This window comes from Jatropha curcas, chromosome 6, assembly GCF_041381405.1.
Source record: "Jatropha curcas cultivar XTBG-Jc1 chromosome 6, XTBG_Jcur_1.0, whole genome shotgun sequence".
NCBI lineage: Eukaryota > Viridiplantae > Streptophyta > Magnoliopsida > Malpighiales > Euphorbiaceae > Jatropha > Jatropha curcas.
The window spans coordinates 3,477,633-3,505,571 of record NC_143156.1 but is presented as its reverse complement, the minus strand read 5'-3'; the positions used below and the strand labels follow the sequence as shown (position 1 = coordinate 3,505,571).

General features: G+C 35.4%; 3 protein-coding genes across 6 annotated transcripts; all 3 read left to right on the top strand.

Moving 5' to 3' along the window:
• Positions 1 to 9: 9 nt before the first annotated feature.
• On the top strand, positions 10 to 3,799 carry LOC149495283 (mitogen-activated protein kinase 4-like). The gene is made up of 6 exons (XM_089722191.1): positions 10 to 352; positions 585 to 714; positions 1,173 to 1,310; positions 1,904 to 2,239; positions 2,661 to 2,808; positions 3,469 to 3,799. Exons 1-6 carry the CDS (start codon positions 186 to 188, stop codon positions 3,633 to 3,635), a joined length of 1,086 nt encoding a protein of 361 aa, XP_089578317.1. The 5' UTR covers positions 10 to 185; the 3' UTR covers positions 3,636 to 3,799.
• A 635-nt stretch (positions 3,800 to 4,434) lies between these two features.
• Positions 4,435 to 13,582, top strand: LOC149495282 (uncharacterized). 3 transcript variants are annotated; one of them, XM_089722188.1, is made up of 6 exons: positions 4,435 to 4,595; positions 5,236 to 5,349; positions 5,474 to 5,811; positions 11,475 to 11,570; positions 12,992 to 13,051; positions 13,152 to 13,582. In XM_089722188.1, exons 2-6 carry the CDS (start codon positions 5,244 to 5,246, stop codon positions 13,353 to 13,355), a joined length of 804 nt encoding a protein of 267 aa, XP_089578314.1. In that variant the 5' UTR covers positions 4,435 to 4,595; positions 5,236 to 5,243; the 3' UTR covers positions 13,356 to 13,582. The 3 variants fall into 3 exon arrangements, with proteins under 3 accessions (XP_089578314.1, XP_089578315.1, XP_089578316.1); XM_089722189.1 differs by having other exon boundaries at positions 4,436 to 4,595; positions 5,209 to 5,349; XM_089722190.1 differs by having other exon boundaries at positions 4,592 to 4,731.
• Positions 13,583 to 15,175: 1,593 nt separating this feature from the next.
• Positions 15,176 to 27,611, top strand: LOC105629730 (cullin-associated and neddylation dissociated). Of its 2 annotated transcripts, none has more exons than XM_089722880.1 (29): positions 15,176 to 15,339; positions 16,161 to 16,265; positions 16,628 to 16,797; positions 17,019 to 17,229; positions 17,313 to 17,478; positions 18,472 to 18,601; positions 18,940 to 19,054; positions 19,162 to 19,319; positions 19,410 to 19,533; positions 19,785 to 19,835; positions 19,912 to 19,994; positions 20,378 to 20,462; positions 20,555 to 20,656; positions 20,766 to 20,864; positions 22,459 to 22,569; positions 22,651 to 22,734; positions 22,856 to 22,996; positions 23,160 to 23,252; positions 23,350 to 23,471; positions 23,573 to 23,735; positions 23,818 to 24,057; positions 24,200 to 24,448; positions 24,541 to 24,717; positions 24,818 to 24,964; positions 25,046 to 25,162; positions 26,072 to 26,240; positions 26,472 to 26,549; positions 26,630 to 26,768; positions 27,112 to 27,611. In XM_089722880.1, the coding sequence occupies exons 2-29, from the start codon at positions 16,230 to 16,232 to the stop codon at positions 27,206 to 27,208; spliced, it is 3,657 nt and encodes a 1,218-aa protein (XP_089579006.1). In that variant the 5' UTR covers positions 15,176 to 15,339; positions 16,161 to 16,229; the 3' UTR covers positions 27,209 to 27,611. The 2 variants fall into 2 exon arrangements, with proteins under 2 accessions (XP_089579006.1, XP_089579005.1); XM_089722879.1 differs by having other exon boundaries at positions 16,986 to 17,229.
• The last annotated feature ends 328 nt before the right edge of the window (positions 27,612 to 27,939 follow it).

The following is a 27,939-nucleotide window of genomic DNA, read 5'->3' as shown; positions in this document are numbered from 1 at the left end:
ATGAAAAGACCCGTACACCTCCCGCACAAAGGCCACTATAGAAAAGTATAAATAATCTTTACATTAACACTTCCAACTCTATTCTAACCCTTCCTTCAATTTTTCTTCCTCTCTCTCTGGTCTCTCCTGTAAACTCTCTTTGAAATCGGGTTCGGATTCGGATCCTCATAGTTGCTTTTGCAGAAATGTCAATGGAGTCAAGCTTTGGCTCCGGCGAGCATAAAATCGAAGGAACACCTACTCACGGTGGACGTTACGTCCAGTATGATGTGAGCAGCATCCTCTTTGAAGTATCCAGAAAGTATGTCCCTCCGATTCGTTATATTTCAAAAGGTGCTCATGGTATTGTGTGGTAAGATTCTTAATTACTGATTGTCCTTTTGTATCTATTGTTTGAGGTGCTAACCAGAACAACCGCTCCAGGTTTTTATCAGAAAAACTAAATTTTTTGGTTCAGTTCAGTTGTGTATGCGGACAAATGTTGTTCTGGTGGACTATAACTGATTACGTTTTCCTTACATTTGACTCAATGGCTTTGTCTTACCAACAATGGAAAGGAAGATGTGATTTTTTATTTCCTTCAGTGCTGCCAAGAATTCCGAGACAGGGGAGGAAGTTGCCATTAAGAAGATTGGTAATGCTTTCGACAGCCAGAGACGTGCTAAAGGGACTCTCCGAGAGATTAAGCTTCTTCTGCACATGGACCATGAAAATGTGAGGTTCCTTGCTGTTGTGATGCTCATGGATTGACTTATTAACTTTGTCATATTGCTTTCTAGAGGTGTCTTCAGTTTTTTGCTCTGTTTGAGTCAGATATGGCAGCAATAATTTGTGCAGTTCTAAACTTTCCATTTCTTCTTTACTCCATGATACATGAGATCATTAATTTTAAGTTAAATTTTCATTGTTGCAAATAAGTATTTCGATTAAAGAAGTTACTAGAGCATGTAATAAATTTCAATTGGTTGTTGATTTCTTGCTTTTGTTTTAATCCTGAAAGCTTAACTCTAAGCAAGACAACTCAGAAATTATTTTTTTGACCGGGTATGAAATATACTATCACTGCTCTTTTCCACCGCGCGTGGATGGGGTTTGGGGGGAATATTATCTTACTCTCTGTATACATATATTGGAGGAGTTATAGACTTATATCTCTCTCTTTTTTTCCTCAGATAATTTCTATCAAAGATATTATACGGCCTCCCCAGAAGGAGAACTTCAGTGATGTTTACATTGTTTATGAATTGATGAAAACTGATCTTGATCAAGTAATGAAATCCAAACAAGAATTGACAGATGATCATTGTCAGGTATATACTATTCTTGTTCTTGGATCGCTTTCTTTACATTTCTAGCTATATATATATAATTTTTTTCTCTTATAGTCCCGCCATCATACTTCGTCTGAAATTCTTGCCTCTTGCCCTTGTGAACAATAAGCGTCGCATGCATTTCCCTTGGGGCATTGGACATCAAATTATTTTTCTCACATCCATCATCCTCTCTTTCTTTTTACATTTCTTGATTTAAAGCAATCGAAACGTAATTAAAGAATAGAGCCAAACATTGGGAATATGTGGTGGCTGGTAGCAACAAGCGTGAATTAACTTTAGGTTGGGGGAGGATTAGTATGGCCTTTCTCTGAGCTTTACATTTTACATAAACTGTTTTTAGAGTTTAGGTGTTCCACCAACCTTCCCATCCTAAAAAAAAATTGAAAAGGAAAAAAAATCTTTTGTCACTTTTGAATTTAGCGTCATAACGTGTGGCAGCCCATGGAACTATTCCAGTAAAGCTAATGCTTGACCTAATGTATGTTATTGTTGTTTACTATCCATGAAAACAGGAATAAGCATAAATTACCAACACATTTTTTACGTTTTTTTTTTTCTTTGTTTTGTAGTACTTTCTATATCAATTGCTCCGAGGGCTCAAATATTTACATTCAGCAGATGTTTTGCATCGTGATCTAAAGCCGGACAATTTGCTCTTGAATGCTGAGGGCCACCTTAAGATTGCGGACTTTGGTCTTGCAAGGATAAAATCAAAAACTGACCCCATGACTGAAGAAGTTGTTAAACGCTGGTACCGAGCACCAGAATTACTCATGAAGCATTCATCAGATTACACTGAAGCAATTGATATATGGTCAGTGGGTTGTACACTTGGTGAGATAATGACAGGCGAACCTTTGTTTCCTGGTAACAGGAATAGTCGTCAGCTGAAGCTTATCAATAAGGTATGTTATTGGACATTTCTCAGCAAATCTTCCATGGACTATCCCTGCAGCTCTTTTTTTTTCCCCAAACTGAAAGCTTTTTATCGTTTCTAGTGGTGAAGACCTAAAATCTTTTGTTTCACTAATTTGTCATGTCATCTTTCTCCTCCTTCTCTCTATCCTTTTCCCATCTGTGTCTTCCTATCTCTTGATGCATGGTTTATTTCTGAGAGTGGTGGAATTACATTAGCACAATCCTCTTTGGTTTGTTCTCTTCTGCTAGACAAAGCTTAATTTTAAACATGCATGCCACAACTGCTTAGAATGTTTGGAAATGAAATATTTAACTGGTGCACTGATATATGGAATTGCATTGTCTTTATTTATAGTGTCAATTACTTTAAGTCAAATATCTAATCCATCTTGTTTTCTCCTTCTCTAGCTCATTGGTTCGCCAGATGATAATGCTCCAAGGCAAGATTTTGCAGCTAGATTTCATGATATGTTTCCAAATGTTCGTAATATGTCTAAAGATGCTGTTGATCTGCTAGAGAGGATGCTAGTCTTTGATCCAAATAGGCGCATTAGAGGTATTAATATAACATGATTTTATATTTTTTTTTTTTTTTTTTTTTTTAATTTCCCACGAGCATCCTCATACTCAGTGGTTAAGAGACTAATCTTGTTTCAGAGTTAGCAACTGCCTCTCCCCTCTGACCTTATAGAGGTTGTTTGCTAAACTTATGTGTGTCTTACCACTTGAATTATAACTTATGGGTGACTGATTGTTGATTCTAATGACTGGTTTGTAGCAGAGTGACAAAATTAATTATCTCAGCCTTTATCTCCATGACAATTAGAATAAGTATAGGTGGTTTAAGTTAAACCTTGTTCGACTCAATAAAAATAAAAAAATCAAATGGGTGCACCCATGTTTTAATAGGCTTGGTACCCCGAATTTCACCACTGAGAAGAACTCTCTCTTTGCACTCTCCTTCACTTTCTCTGTCATCCTTTCGTTTCCATCCTCAAAATTCTCTCTTTCTAAAGTAGAGAATAACACAAGTAACAAACTGAAAAAAGAAAAAGAAAAAGAAAACTCAGAACTTGATTCAATTTGAACTATCAAAACTTGCTCGAGTAAAAATTGCATAATAATCAATTAATCATGTTTGATCTTTATTAAATTCTTAAATTGGTGTACTTTGCTTATTGGCAAAGCTTCTCCCATTTTGTTTCCTTCTTTGCAGTTGATGATGCTCTAAGCCACCCTTACCTGGCACATTATCACAATGTCGAAAAGGAGCCGGTTTGCCCGAGTCTTTTCAACTTTGATTTTGAGGAGTCATCACTGCCTGAGGAAACAATCAAGGAACTCATCTGGATTATATCTGAACAATTCAATCCAGATCCATGAAAACTTGTCGCTTGAGAAAATATTCCATGATTCCAATTCTCGTTGTAATCATCCGTTTTTTTTTTCCCTTTTTAAGTTAATTTTAAGAGTAAGGTAGAATTTTGAAGTTGATGGCCATTTTGTTCCTTCAATTATAATTTTTTTTCATTCCAAAAATAGTTCGATTTGTATTTAAATGATTGAGTCCTTTACATTTACACCAACTTCCGTTGGTTTCTACTAAATTTTTCTAGTGTCTCTGTGATGATCCACAGTTCAAAACCAAGGGGATGAAAATTCTTTTCAAAATTAAGATATAATAAAAGAAATTTTACCAATTTTATTAAATAAATTAACATTGGTATCTAAATTATAATCGAACTTAACTATGATATGCATGACTTATTATTTTGTTGATACTTTGATATTTTAAAATAACTTCTTTTGGTTGTCAAATAAAACTAACAACGAAATATCTAATTTATAATTTTTCATTACCACTTTAGTTCTTCTTTTTAAATTCCATTAATATTTTGGTCCCTTTGTTTTGAAAGAAATAAGGATATCATAATTAGTTTTTGAAAATAAAAGTGTATATATTAATTTAACAATAATTTAGATATAATTTTATTCTTTTCTTAAATTATTATAATATAATTACTCATGCAAAAATTAATTTCGTTGGATCAAATATAAATAAAAAGTAAACAGCTTAGACCCTAAACACAACAACAATAAACCAAGAAACGAGGTCACACATTACCAAAGTTGACTACAAACCCGTTCTGAACCGGACCGAGGTTGCATCTTAGCGTACTCGGGCATTTTTGTCGGGCACAGAGAACACCTGTATTTACAAACAAAACTGGTTTTTAGGGTGAGAGCGAGTCACTGATACAAAAGCAACAGGAGCGGACACAAAACACACGTCAAACTTACTTGCGGTAAAACAATTTCTCAATCAATCAACTCCTTTTCACGGTACGATCTCTCGGTCTCTCTCTGCTTTCTCCGTCAATGTACAATGGAAAATAGGAAAAGAACTAATTCGTTTTCTACTTTTGTTTCTCTGTTTTCTTTGCTATTGTGGTTATCCGCTTTCGATTTCGCTGTTCAGGTTAGCTTCGAGGGTTTTCTGTTCTGTAAAATATTTGATAATTTCATTTCGTTGGGTTGATGGCGACTATTTCGGGTTTCGAATGTATTTGTTAATTTGGATATATTTGTGTTTTTTTAGTTTGATTGGGAGACAGATAAGTTGCTAAAACAATTTGAAAATTTTTTAAAATTTCATTATGAGCGTGGTTTTTTTCTTAAATATTTGGTTCGTCTTGGTTAATTGGTAAGTCTGTTTGTACTCATTAGAAGAAATAGTTATGCTTGCTTGTGCTCCCATTTTGTGTTTATTTACACCTTTGGTTGGCGTAATTGAGGATTTTTGATTTATTTTTTTGTTATTTTTGCGTTCTTTTATGTTTTACATACAAGCATATATGGGGATATGCGGCTGCATAATTCTTGCATTTTGGTCCAGAAAATTTGTGCATTTCGGTTTACAAATTAACAGAAAATTTTTGCACGCCCCTAATAACAGACTACTGCTATTTCTCAATCTTGCCAGCGGAATCAATGAGAAGAATAACCAGTGTTACTCTACGCTCCTATAGCAGCAGCTTATCCCACCTATTCCTCACCTCCAATTTCATAAAACCTCTTTCTACAGCTGCTCCTACAGGTTCACCTCTCTATCACTTTGCTATTCTTCAAAAATTCTGTAGTAGAGTATTCATCTTCGCTTTATCGGCTATCTGTTAATGTTGCTTATTGTGTTTCTTACTGTTCTTTTGACATTTGGACAGGTGATCCCAGTGGTGATAAGGGAAATCCTAATTCCTTTGAGTCCATTGATGAGTTTGAGTCGCGAATATTTAATACCTCAGATAACAGTTCCTTTTACCGAAAGCTTGATAGAATTGAGAAAGCTCGTAAATTTCCTGGTTCTAGACTGAGTGAAGGAAACAGTCGGCAGACTTTGGATGGCCTAGATGAGAGTTTTAACTCAGTATCTGATGGCATGGGTGGAAAGTTGAAGGAAGCGGCCACATATTTTGAGTTTGATCCTAACGAAATAGACAGTTATAACTATGTTTTCAGATCAGATATGAATTTTCATCATGGATCAACTTATGACGTTAAGGTATGTAGTATAATAGCCGTGACACTGTACTTAGAATATTGCAGTTTGAATGTTATGAGTTTCTACAAGTATTTTCAAAGCATAAGCCTTTTTAACTATATGGTACTTTATGTTTCTTTCTGAGAAGAGTTTTGATATAGAACATAAGCTACAGCTCAATCAGCTGCGGCTATGGCATGAAAAAAAAGTCAGGCGGACATATGATCAATTAATGGTTTAGGTGTTAATTAAATTGTATGTCGTATGCACTATGCATTTTGTATTTTTACCGTTTATAGATGTTGTCCATAATGTTGAAATCTTTGTAATTAAAGTCAATATTGTCTTTCCTAGTTTAGGTTTATTGTCTTTCCTAATTTAGGTTTATTCCTATTTAGATTTCTTCCTATATTGGAACAATCTTGTGTATATATATAGTGGTGTAGAGATTGAAAATATAATACACAATAAAAAGAAATACGAAATATTCTTTCAACATGGTATCAGAGCCGTCGCCGTGAATTTTTTTTCGGCAACAGTTTTGGTTTCCGAGTGGACTGACATACACCCAGTACCGCCGGGAGTAGGAGTTGATCGTCACCGCCCGGCTCAGAAGGAAGCGCGACCGCCGATCGGCCCTCTGTCCAAAGCGCGTCGTCGTCCGATCACGCGCGTGTGCACACGCGCCTCCAGAAGATTCTGGCCGTTCTTCACGAGCCGGCGCGTGCGGCTATTTCCGGTGAGCTCCGTCGACGTTTCTTGTTCCGGCGGCCTCAATTTGTTGTGGCGTTCTTCCCTTGCTGGTCCTTCAGCACCAGTTTTGCTTTTTTACAATTTTTCTTTTTTTTGGGTTTATTTCTGCCGCTGCTAGTTCTACGCCACTGCCGCTTAAAATTTTTTTTCTGACAATATGGGTGACGGAAAAAAGGTAGATATGGGTTTTCACTCAGAGAGTCCCTCTCTTCAGATTAGTCCGATGAAGTTAGATGGAACGAACTATCTGGCTTGGTCTCGATCTTGCTTATTATTCATTGAAGCAAGAGGTTTGCAGGGATACCTTGATGGTGGCGCAACTAAACCAGTTTCGACAAATCTAGGCTTTAACAAATGGAAATCCGAGAATTCTCTTATTATGTCTTGGTTAATAAATTTCATGCAGCCAACTATTTCCCGAGGCTATTTGCTTCTTGATACAGCTAAGAAGATATGGGATGCCGCTTCACAGACGTATTCGCAAACTGGAAACTATGCTCAGAGGTATGAATTGCGACAGAAAGTTCATGAAACCAAACAGGGAGATCTGACTATCGCTCAGTATTTTGCTGAATTTAGTGGGTTATGGCAAGAACTGGATTATTACCAAGACTTTCAAGCCAAATGTACTGATGATGCGACTCAAGTTCAGAAGGTGATTGAAGTAGAGCGTGTGTATGATTTTCTGGCTGGCCTAAACAACGAGTATGATCAGATTCGAGTCCAAGTTCTTGGACGAGATCCTTTTCCATCCTTGCGACAAGCATATTCTTTTGTACAGCAAGAGGAGACTCGGAGGAATGCAATGGTTTACAGATCTACAATTGATAAAGCAGGGTTGATTGCTAATTCTGCAAGAGAACATATACAGGCGGCCAAGAAAGGTTCTTCAGACAGAGATCAATTATTTTGTGACTATTGTGGTAAGAACAGGCACACTAAGGAGTTCTGCTGGAAATTACATGGACGCCCAACTAAAGGGCGTGGAGGAAAGCGGGTTAGTTCTTCTAGACTGTAGGCACACATATCTGATGGTGGAGCTTTATGTGAGGAAACATCTACTACTGGTAGTTTTTCTGATAAGGAAATTCAGTCCCTAAAATGATTGTTGTCACAGCTTGATTCTTCCTCAACTCAGACTGCAGCTTCTAATTTTGTTAATTCAGGTAATGCTTTTCTTACATTTCTTGCAAAAATTGCAAAACCCTCTTGGGTTATAGATTCAGGAGCAAATAAACATACAACAGGCTCTATAAAACATTTCCTCACATATTCTAAGTATCAAGGCACAGAAAAAATTCGCATTGCGGATGGCTCCTTAGTACCCATTGCTGGCACAGGTTCTGTTAACCGTACTTCCAATATTAAACTCTCCTCTGTTCTTCATGTCCCTAGATTCCCTATTAATCTGTTATCTGTTAGCTTAAGCACAAAAGCGCTTAATTGCAAAGTAACCTTTTACCCTACTCATTGTATATTTCAGGAACTGAACACGGGGAGAACGATTGGCAGTGGTAGCTTGCGTGATGGACTGTATCTGTTGGATGACGTTTGTCGTTTTTCAAATTCGGGTACCGGTCAAGCTTTGTTAGGAACTTCTAGAAATCCTTCCCATGAAGTTATTCAATGGCATAGGAGATTAGGACATCCCTCTTTTTCTGTTTTAGGACGTTTATTTCCCACTTTATTTGCCAAGTGTGATTTCGATTCATTAGTATGTGAAGCTTGTGAACTTTCCAAACACACCAGGCATTCTTATTCTCAAATTAATAATAAAAGCTTGATTCCTTTTGCTACTATTCATTCTGATGTATGGGGTCCTACTAAAACTGTCTCTTTTTCTGGTTATAGGTGGTTTGTGACCTTTATTGATTGTTGTACTAGATTAACTTGGGTTTATTTGATGAAAACAAAAAATGAAGTTTTTTCGTGTTTTCAGAACTTCCATAGAATGATTTGTACTCAGTTTGATGCGCATGTTAAAATCCTAAGAACTGATAATGATACTGAATACATGAATGCAGTTTTTCGTACCTATTTAGATTCTAATGGTATTATACATCAAACTAGTTGTGTCAATACTAGTGCTCAAAATGGAGTCGCGGAAAGGAAAAATAGGCATTTACTGGAAGTAGCTAGGTCTCTTATCTTCACTATGAATCTTCCCAAACCATATTGGGGGGATGCTATTTTCACTGCTGCTTACCTTATCAATCGTATGTCTCTTCGTACTTTAAATTTTAAAACTCCATTAGAGGTTCTTCAAGGAAAAAACTCTTATATTGTACCTCCTAAAGTCTTTGGTTGTGTTTGTTTTGTTCATCAGAATGGTCTAAGCAAATTAGATCCTAGACCCTTGAAGTGTGTGTTTGTTGGTTACTCTGCTACTCAAAAAGGATACAAGTATTATCATCCTCCTTCTAGAAAATATTTTGTGAGTATGGATGTTACCTTTCGGGAATTTGAGTCTTATTTTCCTTCCCAATCACCTCTTCAGGGGGAGAAATATCAGATGGAAGAGGTGATGAATGACGTTCCTTTCCAGGGGGAGTTTCCTGTAGACATAGATAGTAGGAGGGAACAACCCAAACCTCTAGAAAGATTGGATAGACCTGATTTGAAAACCTACACACGACGGACTAATGCAGATACAACCATGGAGCATGAGACCTCTGATCAACCGTCTTCTCCAATTTCAGGCTCTGAAAATACAGCCGAACAAGAACTTGGTGAGTCTTCTTTAATTCCTGATGATTCTGATCCTAATCTTGATTCCAGCCCTTCTGACAATGACCTTGATATTCCTATTGCTCTTAGAAAAGGAGTTAGAACATGCACTAAACATCCCATCTCCCATTTCATCTCCTATAATGCTCTGTCCCCTTCCTATAGAGCCTTTGTTTTGTCTGTTTCTTCTGTTTCTATACCGCAGGATTGGCAAGAGGCATTACAGGACTCAAAATGGAAGGCTGCAATGGTTGAGGAGATGAGAGCTTTGGCAAAAAACGAGACATGGGATCTTGTAACTCCTCCATCAGGAAAGAAGCCAGTTGGATGTAAATGGGTGTTCACAGTTAAACATAAGGCAGATGGTTCCATTGAGAGGTACAAGGCCAGATTGGTAGCCAGAGGGTTCATTCAGACCTATGGAGTTGATTACCAGGAAACTTTTGCCCCTGTAGCCAAAATGAATACAATTAGAATTTTGTTGTCTTGTGCAGCTAATCTTGACTGGGAACTACATCAGTTTAATGTTAAAAACGCTTTTCTACATGGTGATTTGAAAGAAAATGTGTATATGGAGATTCCTCCTGGATTTGATGATGACAAGACCAGAGGAAAAGTTTGCAAGCTGAAGAAGTCATTATATGGGCTGAAGCAATCACCAAGGGCATGGTTTGAAAGGTTTAGTAAAGCTATGCTTTCTTTTGGGTACATGCAGAGCGATGTTGATCATACTTTGTTCATTAAACATCATAAAGGTAAGATCACATTGCTTATTGTTTATGTTGATGATATAGTGATGACTGGAAATAATAAAGAAGAAATGACTCACTTGAGAAATTTGTTAGCTAGGGAGTTTGAGATTAAGGATTTGGGAAAGTTGAGATATTTCCTTGGGATAGAAGTTGCTAGATCAGAAAAAGGGATTTTTATTTCTGAAAGTACATCCTTGATCTCCTTAAAGAAACTGGTATGTTGGGATGTAAACCCGCAGAATCACCTATTGAAGCCAATCATAAGCTTCAAGCTGGAGTGGGAAGTTCAGTTGATGTTGGCAGGTATCAGAGATTGATCGGGAGGTTGATTTACCTTGCCCATACTAGACCAGATATTGCCTATGCTGTAAGTTTAGTGAGTCAGTACATGCATGACCCTCGGGAGTCTCACTTAGAAGCTGTGCATCGGATTCTAAGATATTTAAAATCAGCTCTTGGTAGAGGACTTTTATTTTCTAAACATGGCCATTTGACAATAACAGGCTAGACAGATGCGGATTGGGCTGGTTCTCTTGATGATAGGAGATCAACCTCAGGATATTGTGTTTTTGTTGGAGGAAACCTTGTCACATGGAGAAGCAAGAAGCAGGCTGTTGTTGCAAGGTCCAGTGCAGAAGCAGAATATAGAGCTACGGCACAAGGAATATGTGAACTCCTATGGTTGCGCAGATTAATGGAAGAGTTAAAGTTGGTTGAAACAACAAATATATCATTGTTTTGTGATAGTAAAGCAGCCATCAGTATTATGAATAATCCAGTCCAGCATGATCGAACTAAGCACATAGAGATTGATCGTCACTTTATAAAAGAGAAGATAGTTGAAGACCTTATAAATGTCTCCTATATAGCTTCAAAAGAGCAACTAGCTTATGTTTTCACAAAGGGTTTGAATAGCAAACTATTTCATCCTTTAGTTTGCAAGTTGGGCATGAGTAATATCTATGCACCAACTTGAGGGGGAGTGTTGAAATCTTTGTAATTAAAGTCAATATTGTCTTTCCTAGTTTAGGTTTATTGTCTTTCCTAATTTAGGTTTATTCCTATTTAGATTTCTTCCTATATTGGAACAATCTTGTGTATATATATAGTGGTGTAGAGATTGAAAATATAATACACAATAAAAAGAAATACGAAATATTCTTTCAACACATAATTGCATTAAGTCATACAGTACATGTTTGAACTGACTGTTAAACCTGAGACATACTGGCGACTATGAAAGTGATGATTTTTCAATTGATATCTCTTTTGAGGAAATTCCTTGGATCATAGAAGTAGTAGGATTTCTAGGTTAATCTTGTTCTGTCTTATAAATGTCATCAATAAGTGTGCTCTCTTTTCTCTGGCACTCTTTTGCTGGTGCCGTTTTGAACATTTTGTGCCTTTTTAATGCTCATGTTTGTCTTGTCTCAAGTTTGCATGCTTTTGCAGGATCTCGATCTTAAAAGGCCAGGAAATCGTAAACCTCCTAGAAGACAGGAATTTGAAGTAACAACAGAGGAAGTTCTCAGAAAAGCTGATTTCCGGGTGAGCTTTGTGTATAGTTTTTGTTTCATGTGCTACAAATAGGTTTAAACTGATGCTGCTATTTATGATTTGTTTAAAGCCTGTAACTGTAAATGCTGTTTATGAGTTGCTTATATTAGCACCTGGATTGGGTTTTGTATTCCCATTGATTATGAGTTAGCCATTGCTCTTATAGCTGTTGGCTCATCAGCTGGATTGGTAATTTGGTGGGAATAGAATACCATCTCACTTAATGTAATTGCAAAATTCAGGGAGCATACATCTTGCATGATACTACTTCAATGTTACAAAATGGTAAGATGTCCGTGCTTATTGCCAAAGCCAATCAAATGATCCTCACCAGTCATCAGCCTGTCTACTAAAACTAGAAGACAAGATGAATCTCTAGAACTAGAAAAGCCAGATTAAACTTCATAAGCACATTCAATTAACTGTTTACAATCAATTGAAATTTGAAAATAAATACATCTTTGAAAACATTGAGACAAAAAGTTGCCTCCTAAACTAAAAGCCTAAAACAATCCAGTTGGATTCATTCTCAGATTTGATGCTTGTAATATGTGGCAGAGAGTTTATCAGACAATGATAGATAATGAATGGGACAATAAAAAGCAAAGAATTTTTTTTTTTTTTTTTTTTTTTTCTGTGGAAGTGTTTCTGTAAGAGAACTTAAGGATGTGTATGTGTTTGTGTTTTCTGTTCTATATACCCAACATAAGAGAATGACTAATTCACTAAGAAAAAGATTCTTAAAAGAATCAAAGAGGATCTCTATATTTAAAAGCTTTTCTTTGGTCTGAAGTTCTGAATCTTCTGTCAACTGATTCCGTAAATGTCTCCATATTCATATTTGTGGTTATAGCTTCATAATAAAAACTAAGACCTTAAGAGTATCTATTATAAAAAGATTTTGATTTTAAATCTTTTTCGAGGTAATGATGAGAGACAGTTTCCTCTACCTTATTTTTATTGTAGTGGGGATCATGGAGTTTGCAATTTTTTTTTTAGATGGTGCTTATTTCTCCCTCATTTAACTTTTTTTAGATGTGAAATATCAATTTGATATGCGTCCTTACCAATATAAACCCATGTAGAATAAGATATTTTAACTATTATTTAATTAATTCAACACCTATTATTATTTAACCTTGTTTAGTATAGATAAATCTGCATTATAAAATATATTTCGAAATGATATAATTCTGTCATAAACCCCTTTGTTAGATGTCTGGCTCCTGCTGCTTTTGTGATTCTCCTTTGGCTGCCTCTTCCTAGAATAATGTCTTAGTTGAATGCTTTTACTTTTCATTTATCATTTTTCAAAAAACTAGTTCTAAACATAAAATCGACTTGTGACTATCCCAAATTGATCCTTGAAATTGTGGTGTGAATCTAAATTAAGTGGAAAGTTTTTTGTGCAGAATGTTAGATTCCTTGCAAAATTCATAACAGAGGCTGGAATTATTATTAAGAGGAGCCAGGTAATGTGCATTATGGAGTGCAAATTCAAATGTTGTAATTGATTGAATCTAGATGATAAGATTATCCATATCTCTCACAGTTTTATTGTTCATTTTGTAGACTGGCATAAGTGCAAAGGCGCAGAGGAAGCTTGCTAGGGAGATCAAAACAGCTCGTGCTTTTGGTCTAATGCCTTTCACAACAATGGGAACAAAGTCATTTGTTGTTGGGAAAAGTATGGAGAATCTTGACGAGGACTTCGAATATGAGACCTACAATACAGTTGATGATGCGAATGGGAAAGATGATTTTGTTGGAGCTTAAGTAGATTTTGCTGTGATGTGGGAGTAAACTCATGCTCCCCCACCCTTCTTTTCAGAACATTTAGGGAAGGATTGCTCTATCCAAAAGCCAAGATTGTATACCATTAGATGGTGAATTGGCAAGATAATTTTGAGTCTTTGATTTTTGTATCTTCCAACTGTGAAAGTGTTAGTTGCGGCCTAATAATAACTATTAACACTGAAGATGCCTTTCTCAGTCATGATAAATTATGTTTGCAATTATAACTTATCTCCGTAAATTGAAGTTCAGAGCATATAACACAAAGGACAGGTTTAGAGTTCAAGAACTCTGTTTGGATCCATGGAATTTAATCCATGAAAACATTTCATGGATTTATCCGTTTCCTTTCTTTGTGTCTACGAATTCATGAATTTAGCTTTCTTGGGAATGTATTGTCAAATACTGAAAAATTACATTTTCTAGTCATTTTTCGTGTGATTTCAACAGTCAAATTCTTTCTTTGAGTCTTGTAACTCTCTAAATAATATTTGGTAAAATGCAATATGCTGGGAAAAAATAAAATTGGTTTCTAAATTATAATCTAACTCAATACAAGAGAATCTTTTGAAAATTCTATGAAGTTCTTCAACCTTTCATTTTATTAACACTTTCGTCATTTCGTTTAAAATACTCTATTGATTGCCAACCGATTGAAAATTTTGTTCTAAATTGATTTTTAAATTATAATCAAACTAATTATGATATGTATCCATTTACATGTTGGTATTTTAGATAGAAGGATAAAAAAATGTTAATAGATTCATAATTTAAAGTTTTCATTAAGTATAGAAGTGAGGCGAACACCTGCTATATTAGAATTACCCACACCTAAATCTGTTTAAAAATTCTGATACTCATATCGATTATAAACTCGTTTAAGTTTCTTTTGGAATATCCATACACACAGCCATTTAAAATTTTAACACACACATCCACACCCATCGAACTAATATCCAAACCCACTTTAAATGGGTTGGAGTAGATAAGATACCCATGAAAATCTATTTTATTTATTTATGCAATATTTCACTAAGTCTGTTATAGTTAATTTTTGTACAGTCTTAAAAGATGGATATGAAAAATAAACGATAGGACTATAAAATGAAAAGTACGAATGAAAGATAATTCTAAAATTCTAGTAGTTTGATATATTTTTTAAGTGATTAATTTTTTTTAGTATTTGATGATATTAGTGATTGGAGCTTTAGGTTTGGATTTTAATTTATTTTAATTTTAATAAAATACCCAATATATATATATATATATATATTTACTTGAATTTTATTATATTTAATAAATATTAAATTATACAATGAGTTTTTGGTGGGCAGAAGGTACCATAACTTTACATCCATGTCCAACACAAACCTAATAAAAATAATTAATTTGATACTCATATATTTAATCAATACCCAAAGCTCCTTAAAAAAAATTTTTAGGTTGGGTACCCCCACGAAACCTCAACTTGCTTCCATTGCTAGCTTTCATGTACTATTTTGACATTTTGACTATAATTGTATTTTTTTTCCTAAAATATTTAATATAATTTTGCATACAAAAATTAATTTCGTTGGATCAAATATAACTAAAACAAGTAAACAGCTAGGACTAAGCATGTAGGTCAATCCGATAGACAAACACGAATTTAGGCACTCAAAAAAAAAAAAAAAAAAAAAAAAAAAAAACAATTAACCAACGGACGAGGTTACTCGTCACAAGAGTTGATTCAAAATCCTTCCTGAACCGGACCGAACGTACTCGGTCTTCTGTGGGCTTTTTTGTTGGGCACAACACAAAGAACACCTGTATTTCCAAACAAAAGTGGGTTTTAGAGTGAGAGCGAGTCACTGAAACAAAAGCATCAGGAGCAGAAACAAAAGCATCAAAGTAGAAACAACTATAAACAGATCAATTTTACTTTCGATAATACAATTTCTCAATCAATCAAGCTCTTCTTTTCGCGGTACGATCTCCTCTCTCTTGCTGCTTTCGCTGTCAATGTACAATGAAAAAAAAAAAAGAAAATAACTAATTTCGCTTTCTACTTTTGTTTCGTTGTTTTCTTTGCTATTGCGGTTATCCGCTTTCGATTTTGCTGCTCAGGTCAGCTTCTAGGGTTTTCTGTTCTGTAATATATTTGATAGTTTCTTTTCGTTGGGTTGATGGTAACTATTTAGGGTTTCGACAAATGAAAGTAGTGTTTAGTGCCGTATGTTTACTTGTTTATGCTTATGTAATTGAGACGTAATGGGTTTGCTTAGGATTTTGTTTTCAGTGTTATGCATTTTAGTTTGTTAAGCTTTTGTCAATGTATTTGTGAATTTGGATATATTTGTGTTTTTTTAGTTTGATTGGGAGATAGATAAGTGCTAAAACAATTTGAGATTTTCGTTTTAGGTAATTATTACTTGTTCTAAGTTTTGTAGAAAAATCGAATGATTTTGTTTCAGCTGAGTTGATTTTGTTTTTTTATTTAACTTGTATGGTGCTTATATAGCCATAATGTGCGTGTTTTTTCCTTAAAAAGTTTTTGAGTTCTTCTTGGTTATGTGTTAATTCCTTTTCTATTCATTAGAAGAAATACCAATGCTTGCTTGTGCTCCCATTTTGTGTTTATTTACACCTTTGCTTTTGTTGGGTTCATTGCTTGTGCCATCATCAAGTGTGGAATGGGGGATTTTTGATTTATTTATTGTTTTTCTTTGCATTCCTTTCTGTTCTACAAGCAACCATATATGGGGATATGCAGCTGCATAATTCTTGCAATTCCTTTTTCCTTTCTAGGTTGTAATATCAAGGGAGCATTAAAATCAGGTTTGAATTCTGAGAACACTGCAAGCATAGTTGCCAAAGATGGCGAATTTGCAAATTACTGGTATTCTGGAAAAGGTATTGCCCAATTCAGTTGTTTAATTTTTGCACACGTGTATGTATAAATTTTTATTCAACGTCCTCTTGTTCTTCTATGTTTTATAATAGTATGTATTCTGGAAAAGGTACTGTCCAATTCGGTTTTTTAATTTATGCACGCACGTGTATGTATTAATTTGTATTCTACATCTTCTGTTTCTTCTATGTTTTATGATAGTATGTCATATCTACTGGAGGGTTAGCATTGTGCAAAGACAATTTTCTTCCTTTGTGATGAGATCCTTGCTCCTTTATACTATTTTTGGCTGGTGGTGACTGTTAATTATATGAAGCTTTTTTCTTTATCGTCATTCAATTGATTTTGTTCCCTTTATTTGCAGATGACGGGTAAGGATAAAGATTACAGATATATGGCAACATCTGACTTGCTGAATGAGTTAAACAAGGAGACATTTAAAGCTGATACTGATTTGGAGATAAAACTGTCAAATATTGTTCTGCAGCAACTTGATGATGTGGCTGGTGATGTCTCTGGATTGGCTGTGAAGTGGTATTCCTTTCTTTGCAATTATTAGATTTTGAGGATGTGACTAATCGAACTGAATATTTCGAAATTTATGATATTATTTTCTCAACTGGCTTTATGTGATTTCAAACTCTTTTCTTTTGATAAATGTTGAAGCCAATGAATGTCTCTTTGGATTCTGTTCCTACCAATATCGTGATTTATCTTTACAGTACTTTTCCCTTGTCCGGTCTGTGGTATTGCAGTCTTGCCCCATTGGTGAAGAAGGTTAGTGAGCCACGAGTTGTGGAGATGACTAATAGGCTTTGTGATAAATTGCTCAATGGCAAAGATCAACATCGTGACATTGCAAGCATAGCTTTGAAGACAATTGTGTCTGAAGTTACAACACAATCTCTTGCTCAATCCATTCTTATTTGTCTATCTCCACAGTTGATAAAAGGAATAACTAGTCCAGTGAGTTTCTAATGGAAATGTTTTACTGACTCATCATTTTGAGGCCTTGTGCATAATTTTTTCCTGATTCTTTTCTGCCTCAGGGAATGAGCACAGAGATAAAATGCGAATCTCTTGATATTCTATGTGATGTGCTCCATAAATTTGGAAATTTGATGGCAACCGACCATGAGTTGCTTTTAAATGCTCTTTTGTCCCAGTTGAACTCCAATCAAGCCAGTGTCAGAAAGAAGACTGTTTCTTGTATTGGTATGATCAAGATAATTTTTTTTAATTTTCCAAAGATGTGTTTTTTGAAGGCATTTAACCAATAGTGTCCGTTCATAGTTTCTATGCTTGGTTCCCCTTTTTGTGTTAAACAAAAAGATCTAGTGCCAGTTTGGTTAAACTTTTAATCTTTAGTGGTCAGTGTTTAAGCATGCAACTGCTGGAGCAAGGCATTTGGTAAACGAAAAAACAAGAGCTAGTGATTGCATTTTTAACTGCAAGTTTGACATTTATAACAAGAAACTAGCTTTTGGATTGAAATCTCAAGATTCAAGCTCTTGGATCGAAAGCTAAAGATTCTAGCTTGTGGATTCAGAATCTAGCTCTTTATAAAAAATACCATTCAACTAGCAAAAGTTTACTGAAATACTTGCTAACAGTCTTAAAATAACATCAGTTGCATATATGAATTCTTGTGTACAAATAAAAAATAACTCAAGTTACATATGTGTATATGTGTGTGTATATGTACTTATAGCTATATGCATAAAGAAAAACTGTATCTATTTATATGTGCTAAATACAGAATACTGTTGAAATATTAGATATAGCTGATTGAAAGTGAGCCAACCATCCAAATGGTTAGAAAGTTTTGTTCCAAAAGTTTAGGGAACCTTTATGTGGTCTGCAGTCAACTATGGCAGTTAGAGGTTCTAATTTATTGCAAAGTGTGAGCAGGACTGGTATGAGTTTGCATTAGCTGCTAGGGTGCCATTATGAGGACTAGACATGTTATTGGCAAGTTGGTGATTTATCCTGCACTTTTAGTTCTCAATTTTGACAATTCTCTCAATGCTTGAACAAAGAGAGCAGATAGGTTTTTGGAATGGATTATGTTATTCATTTTATGAGATTTGCAATTAATTATGAAATGTTGATTTGGATGTCTGTTTTGGGCTGCGAATTTAAATGAGAGATTGAATTTTCTGTCAACAAGAAAGGAAATTTGGCATAACATATTTTCTCTTTTTTCAGCATCTCTTGCTTCAAGCTTGTCAGATGATTTGTTGGCGAAGGCAACAATTGAAGTCGTTCAGAGCTTAAGAAGAAAGGGTGTAAAGCCTGAAATGACCCGTACAAACATTCAAATGATTGGTGCTTTAAGGTAAGCTACACTGCAATTGTTAGTTTATACTTTATTCCCTTTTCATTGTCCTGTGGGCATGTTATGAAGAAAGTACACGATCTTCATGGAAAGTTAAATTTTGCATTATTTCGTGTGATCACTGGAGCTAGAACTTAAAAGAGGTTGGATATGATATCCAACATGTCAGTCTCTATGCATGTGCTTGTGGTGTAATCTTGGGATTTTCACTGCTGCAAAAAGTGAAACATAGAGCTTTATGCTTTAGATATCAATAATCATATTAATTGTCCAGTCATGCTTCAATGTATAAACCAAAGTATGGTTGTGCTTACAAATGTTGCTTTATGGTTTTTTAGCCGTGCTGTCGGTTACCGATTTGGACCTCATCTTGGAGACACTGTGCCAGTTCTGATTAATTACTGCACAAGTGCCTCAGAGAATGATGAGGAGCTTCGTGAATATAGCTTGCAGGTGCTGTAAATCTGCCCACTCATTTTCTTTTCCTTGATTTATTTTCATAAAATGCCTTATTAGCTTGTTTCATAACTGTGCTCTTATCTATTAAATTTTAACTGTAGGCACTGGAAAGTTTTCTTCTTAGGTGCCCTAGGGACATTTCTTCTTATTGTGATGAAATTCTTCATCTTACTCTAGAATACCTAAGTTATGATCCAAACTTCACTGATAACATGGAAGAGGATACTGATGATGAGAGTCATGAAGAAGAGGAGGATGAGTATGTTTTCTGCAAAGTATGTGAGTTGATGAATAATGCATGTTCTTGATGAACTTGGTACTTAGTTCTGGTCCTTCTTTGTTTTTGCAGTGAGAGTGCAAATGAATATACTGATGATGAGGATGTCAGCTGGAAAGTTCGAAGGGCAGCTGCTAAATGCTTAGCAGCATTAATCGTTTCTCGTCCTGAGCTGCTCTCAAAGCTTTATGAGGAGGTATATATGCATTTATCTTGTCAATCATTTTCTTGATATTATCCTATGTGGTGGCTTAGCTGGACTTTTGATTGATTCATTGGTTTGAAACTGAATATAAGCTTCAAAATGGGTGTCTTAAAAGATTTCCCTCTTTTGACATATGATATATTCATGAGATTATGTCCTGATTTGTCTGATAAATGGGTTTCCTTTACAATTTCAGGATCTCTGATTAATGTCATTGAACATTCAATTATCTTTTTATACAGGCCTGTCCTAAACTGATTGATAGGTTTAAAGAAAGGGAGGAAAATGTCAAGGTGAGCTGGGATCAATCAATTGTTGGTGTTTAGTTACTTTTCCTCTGGCTAGTAATCTGATTATGTTTTGATACAGATGGATGTGTTCAATACATTCATTGAGCTACTACGTCAAACTGGAAATGTTACAAAAGGGCAGATTGATATAAATGAATCGAGGCATGTATCTGATGTGTTTCAAATTTCTCTACATCTCTCCTTTTGACTTTAAATTTACATTACATTGAGTTTGAATGTCTCATGGTGCCCTTTTGAGGCATTTCTTGTTCCCGTTATTTGCTTTTCATTTGTTCTATATTTATCTATCTAGTTTATTCTATGATTTCAAAACCATCCTGAATATTATTAGAACTTCTAATACATAAAGGTGAATTTCAAATTGACTTTGATGGTTTATAGAGAAGCCACTGGGAGGAAAGTGTGGAACCATATATTATGCTTGAATTTAGATATTTAATAAAATGGAATTATTTCATTTGCAATTTATTTCTTGTTTTAAGAGTTGTCTTTTGTTGAATTACTTATATGCTGCTGTTGTACAGCCCAAGGTGGTTATTGAAGCAGGAAGTGCCAAAGATTGTTAAATCTATAAATAGGCAGCTTCGCGAGAAATCTATCAAGACAAAGGTAGGGATTGGCAAAATCCGTCATGTATTTAGTGTGTTCATTAGCTCATAATGTTTCACAACTATAGTTGACAACATCTCATTCGCCTGCAGGTTGGTGCATTTTCTGTTCTGAAAGAACTTGTGGTCGTCTTGCCAGACTGCCTAGCAGATCACATTGGATCACTTATACCAGGAATAGAGAAGGCATTAAATGTAAGTAAAATTGCTTAGAGGTGATTATCTATCATGGTCGCTTAATTTCTTACCTGTAGTTAAAGTTATTGTTTTTGCTTTTTTTGATTCTTCATGTCACCATATCTAGGACAAATCTTCAACCTCGAATTTGAAGATAGAAGCTCTTATATTTACAAGATTGGTATTGGCATCACATTCTCCTCCTGTGTTCCATCCTCATATAAAGGTAACAGCAATGATTCTTCCTGTATATCTTCATTGTACTTTTTATCCAAACTAGTATATATATTTATATATATCTAAAAATCCTTGTCTTGTTACTGGTAAGTAGGGTTGAACTCAGTTTTATGTGAATTGTCTCCTTTAAATCTATAGGCTTAGCTATTGCATCAATCTTCCCTACATTTTCTGATATTTGTTCTGATTGTTTATATATATCTATTGGCGCGGGGGTTGGGATTTAAATTAAGCTGCTTATGGAATCTGATCTGAAGTAGGATTGCCCTAGTGGATGCAGTACATTCCTTGGGCTGCTTTTCTAGAGCGTGTAAAAGCAGTTAGTGCTTTGGGCTTTGGATAGCTTCGCCCCCTCCCCCCTCTTTTTTCCTTGAGACTCAAGGTTTTGGCTGCTTGGAATACTCTAACAAGTGAGTCTATCATTTGATTGCTTACTCGGTGTTGGTCTTTGATGTAGCTTTTTGGTTCCTATGGTCATGGCACTGTGATTATTGATATGATGCTGGCTTTGTCATATTGGGAGATCGAATTGCAATGCTCTAGGTTGATTAGGAATCACTTTGAGGGCGTAGGATTTCATTGTGAGCATTGCCAGCAGAATTGGGAGAGAATTAATACTGGTGCTAAAACTATGGTTCTCTGAGATCTTCTGTGAGTGTTGCCGCTTTGGTGTGGGTGGGAAGGGGGGGGGGGTGTTGAACTTGACTGGCACATGAATTAGGGAGTTCCATTGTGGATCTGGGACTTGCTTTTTTATAGTAAACAGACTGTAATGGTATTACTATGGATTTGGAGATAACTTGGGAGTTGGTACTTGTCGGATTATGATTTGAAGTGAAAAGTAAGCGCTGTTGATGTTGCTAAAAGAGGATGTGTGGAGCTGAATGACCAGTTTGTTTGTGTGTGGTTAATTGGATTCTTGCAACAATATTGCATGATTAGAAATTTAGAATTGCCCATGTCTATCAGGAAGAAATTATGGCTGCTGATTGAGCCTTCTAATGGCATTCACATATGCCTCTTACAGGGTTTTTTTGGTGTAGCTTTCCTTAAAAGTTGTATTGTCTTCTGATTATGGGACCCTCAGCCAGTTCTTTCTACAAAAGGAAAAAATCTTTGCACTAGGGTTATCAATCTTTTTATGTACTTGTTGGAGGTTTAGCAAATTACTTTGGTGTTTGAGAACAACCAATTGACTTTTTGAGCTGTGCTCACATGACGAAAGCCAGAAAGCAAGAGTTTGATTTTTAATTTTTCTGTTATTCTCCTCTGATAGATAGAAAGGACAAATATTCTGTTGATGGAGGAATAAAATCTTCGGATGCTATCACAAGCTACCAACTTCTATTTTTTTTTCTTTTTTCTTTTTTTAATTCCTTTTTTTTTTTTTTTTTTTTGGATGAGGTAGGGAGGAGGAGGGGTTTCTCTGTCTCTTTCTCTGAGTAATTTCTTTTAGTTGGAAGTGCATATCTTAATCTTAAGTCGTATTGAATTCATATCATGCAGTATCTCTAATTATTTTATGCATGAGTGAAATGATGTTGATGGTTGGATCAATGACATTACAAATGCTGTTCATGCAGGCTCTTTCTAGTCCTGTTTTATCAGCAGTTGGAGAGCGGTACTATAAGGTAACAGCTGAGGCTTTAAGAGTATGTGGCGAACTTGTTCGTGTTGTACGTCCAAATATTCAGGTTAGATTATTGAGCGGCCTCTTTGTTGTTCAAAATCTTGTTAGATTATTTCCGATGACATGAAATGGTCTTCTGATGTAGGGATTGGGTTTTGACTTCAAATCTTACGTTCATCCAATATATAATGCCATAATGTCTCGCTTGACAAACCAAGACCAAGACCAGGTGAGTGTTATTGGCTTTCTGCTTTCTGGATCTATCGTATATGCATAGTGCCTCATTCAGGAATTTCCCTGCTAAAATTCACTGGCTTCTTATTCTTTTAATGTTGCTCTCTTTTCTCCAGGAAGTCAAGGAATGTGCTATTTCTTGCATGGGACTTGTCATTTCAACATTTGGTGATAACCTCAGAACAGAATTACCTGCATGCCTTCCTGTACTTGTTGACCGGATGGGGAATGAAATAACACGACTTACTGCTGTGAAGGTCAGTTTGTTTTACTTTTGTGCATGTAGCTATGCTTTTCTAACTGCAATGTCTCTTAACTAAGCCTTCTCATCTGTTTGTTACTGTTATTTGTTTAATGAATTTACATGAGTCGGTCATCATAGTGTATGATTACTTATACCTTTTGAATTTCTGAATTCAGGCTTTTGCTGTCATTGCTTCTTCTCCTCTTCGGGTTGATCTATCTTGTGTTTTGGAGCATGTAATTTCTGAGTTAACAGCATTTCTGCGGAAGGTGTGGAGTTTGTTTACTTGCTGTCAAAAATTGATGAGTAATATAAGCCCAATATACACTTATATGATTTCTGACCTCTGATTGTTTTGGAAAATAGGCTAATCGGGCTCTAAGGCAGGCAACACTCGGGACACTAAATTCCCTAATTGTTGCTTATGGTGATCAGATTGGTTCATCTGCATATGAAGTTATTATTGTTGAACTTTCAACTTTGATAAGGTTCATTATTTTTCATTTCATTCTCATGGTGACCTTTGAAGTGATGTATGATTAATTATTATGTTATTCTTAATGCTTCTCTTGTTTGGCTCGTATTTCAGTGATTCGGATTTGCACATGACAGCTCTTGCTCTGGAACTTTGTTGCACTTTGATGGCTGACAGGAGATCAAGCCCAAATGTTGGCTTGGCTGTTAGAAATAAAGTTCTTCCTCAGGCCCTAACATTAATCAAAAGCTCGTTGTTACAGGGTCAAGCCCTTTTGGTACTTCATCTGCTACTCCCACTTATTATAATTTTCTTATTGAATAAATGCTTAGTTGCTCATATTTTGTTTGAAATTGCAGGCTTTACGAAATTTCTTTGCTGCATTAGTCTATTCTGCAAATACAAGTTTTGACACATTGCTGGATTCCCTTCTTTCAAGTGCTAAGCCGTCTCCCCAGTCTGGTGGTGTTGCAAAACAGGCATTATATTCAATAGCCCAATGTGTGGCCGTTCTCTGCCTTGCTGCAGGTGATCAGAAATGTTCCTCTACAGTGAAAATGCTGACTGACATTCTTAAAGATGACAGCAGTTCCAATTCAGTAAGTTTCTTTAGTATGCTTTTCTAACTACCTAATGATCTTTTGCAATACTCTCTTTTCCTTGATGGATAACTTTTTTTATGTTTACAATAATTATTATTAGTATTAATTGAGCTTAAAATTTTTCTTGTTTGCTCTCTAGGCTAAGCAGCACCTTGCCTTGCTATGCCTTGGGGAGATTGGGAGAAGGAAGGATTTAAGCTCACATGTACTGATAGAAACTATCATTATTGAGTCCTTCCAATCTCCATTTGAAGAGATAAAGTCTGCTGCTTCCTATGCTCTCGGCAATATTGCTGTTGGTAATCTATCCAAGTATCTGCCTTTTATCTTGGATCAGATTGATAATCAGCAGAAGAAACAGTATCTCCTGCTTCATTCTCTGAAGGAGGTAGGTTTTCTGATTTAGGAATCTATGTTGGGTTCAATCTTTAGTTCAAAAATACTTACCTGTTTTAATTCCTAACTTCCTCCACGATGAAGGTTATTGTAAGGCAATCTGTAGATAAGTCAGAGTTCCAAGATTCTAGTGTTGAGAAGATACTTAAATTGCTATTTAATCACTGTGAGAGTGAGGAAGAGGGCGTTCGAAATGTTGTAGCTGAGTGCCTTGGTAAAATTGCACTTATAGAACCTGCAAAACTTGTTCCTGCGCTTAAGGTATTTTACCATTAAAAATTAGCACATTGGATTTCGTACTTATTTAGTATTTAGTGTTTATTGGGTATGGTGTTTGATTTGTACCCTAATTTTCATAAAGGTGAGAACAACTAGTCCAGCTGCATTCACCAGAGCAACAGTGGTCATTGCTGTAAAATATTCAATAGTTGAACGGTCAGAGAAGATAGACGAAATTATATATCCTGAGATTTCTTCATTCCTTATGCTCATCAAGGATCATGATCGGGTGAGTTTTAGATTCAATAATGCTTTGAGGTGGGTTGATTGGGTCTTCAACCTGACAGCTATTTTCGTATATTATGTGCAGCATGTTAGGCGTGCAGCTGTTTTGGCCTTAAGTACATTTGCACATAATAAGCCTAACCTTATTAAAGGACTTCTTCCAGAATTGTTGCCACTTCTCTATGATCAAACAATTGTTAAGGTAACCTGAAAGTCCTGGAGTTTCTTATGCCTGTGTTGTATTTTAATTTGTCCTTTCAACAAGTAAATCAAAACTTTGGTTTATTTATTTATTTATGTTTTTCCTTGTACTAGATCATGGTTTTATTCCAAATGAGGGGTGTTCTACTGAATTTATAAATTAGGAAACGTAAAATGGATAACAACTTTGGTATACACTTGTTTGAGAAAACTAGATTAGTATTGGTCGATAAGGGCATCTATATTTTTAGTTATTGAGACTTGTGATTATACCATGCTGGTGGTGCAATCCCTGTATGATATATAAGTAACAACAAAGCGAGAAGGGGAAAAAGTAATTAGAAGTGTGTTGAACAAAGTTTATTTTGGAGCGGACTATTGAGTGCAACATAATGAAGATGAAGGAAAAGTGTAATGACTCAATTGGCTCACAAGGATATTCAATTGCTAAGGTAGATCTTGTATATTGTATTAGCTATCTTTGGAATTATTGAAGCTTTGTGGTGATTGAATCTCTCCTGAATTAGTTCATACCTTTATATGCTCTAGATGCTACTTTGTTCTTTATTTCTTTCAATTATATCTATTATTTTTTTGTGCATATCCTTCAGTATGAAAGGGAGAGGATCAGATGTGTCATTTCCATTTTTGCCCTGTTATTACACCCTTTAGTTTAAAACTTTGTCAAGTGTTCTTGCCTCGACTGTTTTCTTTGTTATTTACCTGTCAAATAAACAATTAAACTGTTTATATAATGAGACCGATTGGAGTTTGTGGAGACCATATTTGCTGTTATTTACTGTATTTTTTATTATATTGTCATTTGAGTTGATTTTTGCTGGTTATATTTACTAATTGGACTGTAACAGATGCTATCGATTTATTGATCTAAAACTTTTGCTTGGTGCAGCAAGAGTTGATACGGACAGTTGATCTAGGCCCTTTCAAGCATATTGTTGATGATGGACTGGAGTTGAGGAAAGCAGCATTTGAATGTGTAGATACATTGTTGGATAGTTGTCTTGATCAAGTAAATCCTTCGTCTTTCATTGTTCCTTACCTCAAATCTGGTCTTGATGGTAAGTGTTAAATATCATCTATGCAGTGATCGCACATTGTTTTGTTAATTAATTCATTCATTTTGCCATTTGGTTGGTTTATGCTACAATGTTGGCTTTCTAATTTCAATTGCATATGGGAGCTTTTTCACAAGCGGAAGAAACCCTTTGAATTTGTTCTTTTTTCCTCTCTACTGTATCAATCATTTATCTTATCACCTAGACTAACTTGGTTTTTTGGGAATGTTCCAGATCATTATGATGTTAAAATGCCTTGTCATCTTATCCTCTCAAAACTTGCAGATAAATGCCCGTCTGCTGTTTTGGCAGGTCAGTCAATTAATCAACCTCTAAAAACTCGAGTCATCACGTGTTACAGATTTTTCTGATTTTCTTCTTGAAATTTCCAGTGCTGGACTCTTTGGTTGACCCTCTTCAAAAGACTATCAATTTTAAGCCAAAGCAAGATGCTGTCAAGCAAGAAGTAGATCGTAATGAAGATATGATCCGCAGTGCTCTTCGAGCAATTGCTGCGTTGAATCGCATAAGGTTGGTTTTAAACCTCTGTAAACTCAATTCAGCAAATTAATTGAATTAATTTGATAGAATTTGGCATAAAAAAAAAAAAAAAAACTAGCTTCTGTAGCATCTTCCATTGTGTCTCTGATGGTCAGGGTGTTATGAGATGCATTGGGAATTTGGTTAAATTAATATTCCTTTATAACTTTTAAACTCGGTAACAGTTGTGTGTAGTATTCTTTAATAAATTGCATATCTTGCTTTAATGATTAACCATTCTTTAGGAAGGTTATTTAGAATTTGACCACTATTAATCAAAATAGCAGATAGGATCCCATGTACAGGTGGTTGATCATTATTTTTTATTTTGCAGTGGAGGGGATTGCAGCCTTAAATTCAAAAACCTTACGAATGAAATTTCAAAATCGCCTACACTTTGGGACAAATACTATTCCATTCGGAATGAGTGATGACCAAGTTGATCCTACTATGAAGTGGTTTCGGTGAATTGCACGAGGGAGTGATGATTATCATTGTTTTGATGTGTTGTGCTATACAAGCTCCCTTGCATAGAAAAGCAAAAGAAATGGAAAGGTTATAGCCCCCAGTTAAAGATGTCTGATGGGGTTGGATTAAGAATGCTGAAGTTTTGGTTGAAGAAGCTGATACTTATAATGCAAATACAGGCTATGGATTTTTATGTATAGGGTCAAGTACTGATCTTTTGATAGTATTTGCTATTGTTAGAGTTGCAAATGCAAATGCAAATGTCGCTTTTTCCATTTGGGGAAAATGCAGTTCTTATTACACAATGGTTGTACTGATTATTTCATATGGATCAAGATAGAAGATGACTGCAATTTTTTAGATTCAGTCTATTGCTTTCTTGGGTCTATTTTGGCAAAATTGAATTTGATTTTGGCTTGATCGTAATTTACCATGACCTCCTTACAGCAGTCACCTTTGGCCCTTGACTTCAACTTTTGACTATTATTATCGAAGGACGAGAAATCGATGTTAGCATCAAACGGTACGTGAAATTTCTATGTTAGAGTTTAGAATAATATCAAAATACATTTCTAGAGGCTAGTTCGAAGCTGCCACTCAAGTTGGTCTCGTTTTTTTTTTTTTTATTAGAAAATTATAGTATGAATTTTGAGGTTTGCCAAATATAATTAGTTTTTTTTGTCTTTTTTAAAAT